The sequence below is a fragment of the Cyprinodon variegatus genome, unplaced genomic scaffold (assembly GCF_000732505.1).
Source record: "Cyprinodon variegatus isolate N-32 unplaced genomic scaffold, C_variegatus-1.0 Scaffold461, whole genome shotgun sequence".
NCBI lineage: Eukaryota > Metazoa > Chordata > Actinopteri > Cyprinodontiformes > Cyprinodontidae > Cyprinodon > Cyprinodon variegatus.
The window spans coordinates 574610-579067 of record NW_015150914.1 but is presented as its reverse complement, the minus strand read 5'-3'; the positions used below and the strand labels follow the sequence as shown (position 1 = coordinate 579067).

General features: G+C 40.4%; 1 protein-coding gene across 1 annotated transcript in view; it reads right to left on the bottom strand.

Moving 5' to 3' along the window:
• The window catches only part of usp24 (ubiquitin specific peptidase 24), a 70762-nt gene that overhangs the window by 52387 nt on the left and 13917 nt on the right, over nt 1-4458 (bottom strand). Inside the window, exons 9-15 of the mRNA XM_015389470.1 lie at nt 3941-4015; nt 3576-3734; nt 3352-3466; nt 2170-2273; nt 1295-1402; nt 1127-1222; nt 886-1047 (exon numbers count right to left, since the gene is read on the bottom strand). Of these exons, the coding sequence (XP_015244956.1) occupies nt 886-1047; nt 1127-1222; nt 1295-1402; nt 2170-2273; nt 3352-3466; nt 3576-3734; nt 3941-4015 (819 nt within the window). The remainder of the gene's footprint in view (nt 1-885; nt 1048-1126; nt 1223-1294; nt 1403-2169; nt 2274-3351; nt 3467-3575; nt 3735-3940; nt 4016-4458) is intronic.

Here is a 4458-nt window from a genome sequence, read left to right as displayed (position 1 = left end):
TTAAGGTGTTGTTGATGTATTTGCTGGCCCTTTTCCTTGGCAAGCCTGGCTTGTATGAAGGGTGAAAACAATAAGGCCTTTATGGGGGTCAATGCGGGACAGATGGGGGTTTTTCACGTGTCCGTTTCTTTTATGACCCACTTTTCGAGTTTTGCTTTACATCAATCTCCCCTCATATCAAATAAAAACATAACTTTGACAAATTTTACAAAAATCTACATATTACGTGTTTTTTCTCTGGCCAGAAGTTCGATGGCAAATCCTCCCTCTACAAGTTGGCGAGCCAACGACCAACCCGTCCTTGTTATTACCGTTTTTATTTTTTAACTGATTAATGTTACATTTAATAAATCACTGGGAACTTATTAGTTTTAGGTATATATAATGATCCATTGATTATTCCTGGCTGACTGGTCTTTTCCTTTAAATCAGATCCCTGATTAAAATCCTGCCTGGATGCACATTGATGGAGCGGAGAACAAACCTTTGAAAGATTAGAGAAGAGATGGGATGGATTTTTTTTTTTTAAAGCTTTGCAGCAGTAGGGTAATAAAGCAATATCCCTCACTTTAAACATGTCACCCTTCAGTCCATCACCACAATCAGAAAAAGTAAATTACCACCACAAACCAACCAGGACTTTTCTATTTTGACTAAACATACAGGCTGGGGAAGGAAAGTACTAATTAAGAATAAAAAACAACAATAACACAAAAAAAATCCAATAAAATGAACAGGAGAAGCCTGAAAAAAAGCCAGCCTTGACAAAAAGCCATAATTAGCAGCCATGTGGGTAAACACGGCAGTGGCAGCATAATGCTGTGGAAATGGCATTCCAGTCCCCATCATAGACATAACTAGTACAGATTCAACCGTAGCTCTCACCTTTTTTATGTCCTCTATACATTTAATGATGTAACTGCGCTTCACGGTCTCCTTGACGGCGTAGGCATCACTGAGAATCCCCAGGTGTTCCTCCAGGGCCTGCTGAACCAGACTGGTCGGCAGGGTGGGGAGGTGAGCCAGCTCCCATAGCACCTCTAGCACCTGAGCAGAAACAAAACGCTTCAGACTCGCCACTCTAACACCAGCTGCCTCTGCGGGGTGAAACCTCTCCTCATCGCACCTTTCCTGTGGTGGTTTCAGAGCGAGCTTCTCTGCCTATTCTCCCGATTAGACTGAGCAGCTTCTGCCGGACGCGGTCGCTCTCCACCTCCCAGCTCTAAATAACAGACAGCAGGTTCAATAGGAGAAGAAGACAACGATCGGACCTTAACCTGAGAGCAGCACTGACCCTCTGTATGAGGACGAAGAGGTGGGTGAGCTGGTCGAAGCTGAACTTCACAGCAGCAGCAGCGATGATGGTGTGGATGTTCTCTATCACTGTTGATGACTGGCCCGCCTGAAATATAACACAGGCAAACAAAGACAATCCCTCATGATCCAGCAAGTGTCCCACTAACACACCCCGTCTCCTTTTAAACAGCAAGCAGCCCATATCATCACCACTCCACCGCCATGCTTGGTAGCTGATGCTGCTATACTCTGTTTTTTCCTAAACGATGAGCAATGCATTATGGGAAACCGGACCAAACTGGAATATTCATCTCCCTGTGTTAGCAAAGTGTTCAGGAGTTTAATTATTTCTACAAATAAAAACAAAAAGAAAAAAAAATCATAAGTTGGGTTTAAACAATTAATCGGATTAATTGATTATTGAAATAAATGTCAATTAATTTAGTAATTGATGGATATAAAATACGCCTTGACACAGCGACCCAATTAGAGCAGGAATTAAATCAAATTGTTAAAAAATATAACTAAATATTTTGCCTTTAAAATAAAAGTTTGTCAGTATGGTCTATCCAAAACTCAATTGGAACGTTTTTAGCTTCAGCTGGTTTAATTTTGTAAAAAATCTCCTTTAAGGAATCCTTTCCTATCTGATTAGTAAACGATTGATCAAAAAAAAAAAATAGATAGGTAATTTTATTTGCAAAATAATCGTTGCAGACCTACTGATAAGTATAAATGTTACAAACAGAACAATGAACTTTCACTATACATATAAATGAACACTTTCAATATATAATTTTTAGGCTTAATTATAGTTTCTTCACATATCTAATTAATAAAATAAATGAATAAGCACGTGGTTTTATTTCTCACCTGTATCCTCCAGATCTTGGTGAGCTCATCCAGTGACAGCTTACTCCCAAGCAGCTCGATGATTCCCTTTATCCTCTCACAGTACTGAGCCTGGTCGATATTGCCTGAGGCAAGAACAATCAGGCATGTTCAATCAAATCTTCGTTGAATTATTAGCACATACTCTGCTCTTTACTAATGCATATCCCATGTGACCACATTTTCTCCCTGCAAATAACAAAGCTACTGCTGTTTTGCTCTTTTCCTGCAAAAACATATATATACACACACATACATATACATATACACATATATATACATATATACATCAGGGGTGGAACGATTCACAAAATCCATGGTTTTCGGTTCGATTCGGTTGATTGTTACACCGAAATCCCATAACAATTTATGAAATTAATGAAAAAATCCCCCCCAAAAAATAGGGTTGTAATTATTTTAAATGATCCGCGGAAACCCTGGATCATTTCCGTATGTTTTGCTGCTTTGAATTGAATCATCTGGCGCATGCTCTCTACCATCTCCAAGGGACTCAGAGCGGAGCGGAGGGAGCCACAGTGGAGGCTGCAGGCTTTGCTTTGAGCAGCCGGTCTGGAGCGCAGCGGGGCGGAGCGCTGACGGAGTATGAGGGATGATGGTCATGTTGCTGTTAGCATAAACAAAACGTTTTGCACAATGCTTGCACACTGTTGCACTTTTATCCACAGCTTTCTTTCCGCCGTCATCGTAGGTCACTCTAAATGCAAAGCGGTCCCATACAGCAGACCTATAAAGTGCTGCTGGCGCGTCTTCCAACTCCTGTTCTTTCCCACTCGCCATACCCACACAATTCTCCACAACAACTGATTTTTTTCTGCTACACCCGGCTACGCTGCTTCGCTTCTTCTTCTTCTTGTTTACTACTGGTGGTTGGCTTTGGTTGCAGTACCGCCACCTTCTGCTCTGGAGTGTAAACGCTTCCCCTATGAGAAAAAGGAGCAGCGCATGAACCGAACGAAACACACGCGAACCGAACCGAGACAGTCGAACCGAACGGTTCGGACGGTTTTCATAAACAGTTCCATCCCTAATACATATATACATATACATACATACCTATATATTTTGTTTATTCCACATTATATAGTTGTTATATAATTTAAACACAGAGCTGCCACATATGTCTGATTCAGAAGGATTTCTTACCTTCCAGTGCTATCGACAGGACTGAGTTCTCCACGAGCCAGTCGAGAAGTTTATCTGTATCTATGGCATTTTTCACTGTTTTTGACACTGTACTTTCTTCTATTAACTTAGTTACCTGCAAAATAGATCAATCAAATATAAACAGAGATAGTATTGTAAAAATAAATTAATAAAAAAGAGACTGAAACAAGCTGCCTCAGCTTTTTCAACCGAGGAAAACGGACCTCTTTGAGAGAGTTCATTTTGGTGGAGAAGTGTGGAGTTTTGAGCATTCGCAGCAGCGTGTCCAACCGCAGGTCGTCCACCACGGCCACCAGCTCCCTCTGGAACCTCATACACAGCAGCTTGATGGCCGACAGCAGGTCTGGGATGCTCACTAGGCGCTGACGTTAGAAAGAGTTGGACTAACATGAGATTTTTTACAACACATTTTTAACACCCCGTTAAAAAAAAAAAAAAAATCACGTGATTGATGTGATGACTATCTCACTCCCGCTGCAGCAGAAGCTGCTGAGCAAACAAATAAAATCTCTTTGTTTCCCCATTTCTTAACACACAGCTCCTACGACAGGATTCATACAAACTGTACCTTATCTTTCAGGTCCTTTTCCTCGAGGTTCTGCACATACGTGATCGTCTTGTGAATCACCGGATCGAGCATAGGCTACAAAAAACAACAAACAACTTTGTTTATCTGTGTGAAAGGGTAAATGGGCCACTTAGCCAGTTATCAATAGATATAAATCTGAACATAAAGTGATAAAAACAGAAACCTGAGTATCCATAGATGCCACTGTGTGAGGGAATATATTTCTAAGTTTCCTTTTGCCAACCTTAGATGAGCCTTTTTAGCTTTCTGACATTTTTACATCAGTACTTTCCGGCTAGGGAAGCTAACTGAAGAATAAATAAGAGGAGCTTACTGCCAGGAATTATCTTCCAACCAATAGACATATCTTTTTTTTTTTTTTTTTGCCTTCATCCTGTGTATAAAAGTACGACGCAGTATTAGGGACAGGTTAGAGAATAGTTTTTTTATTTTTTATTTTGAGAATAACGTCATAACATTACGAGAATAAAGTTGTAATATTACAAGAATAAAGTCAT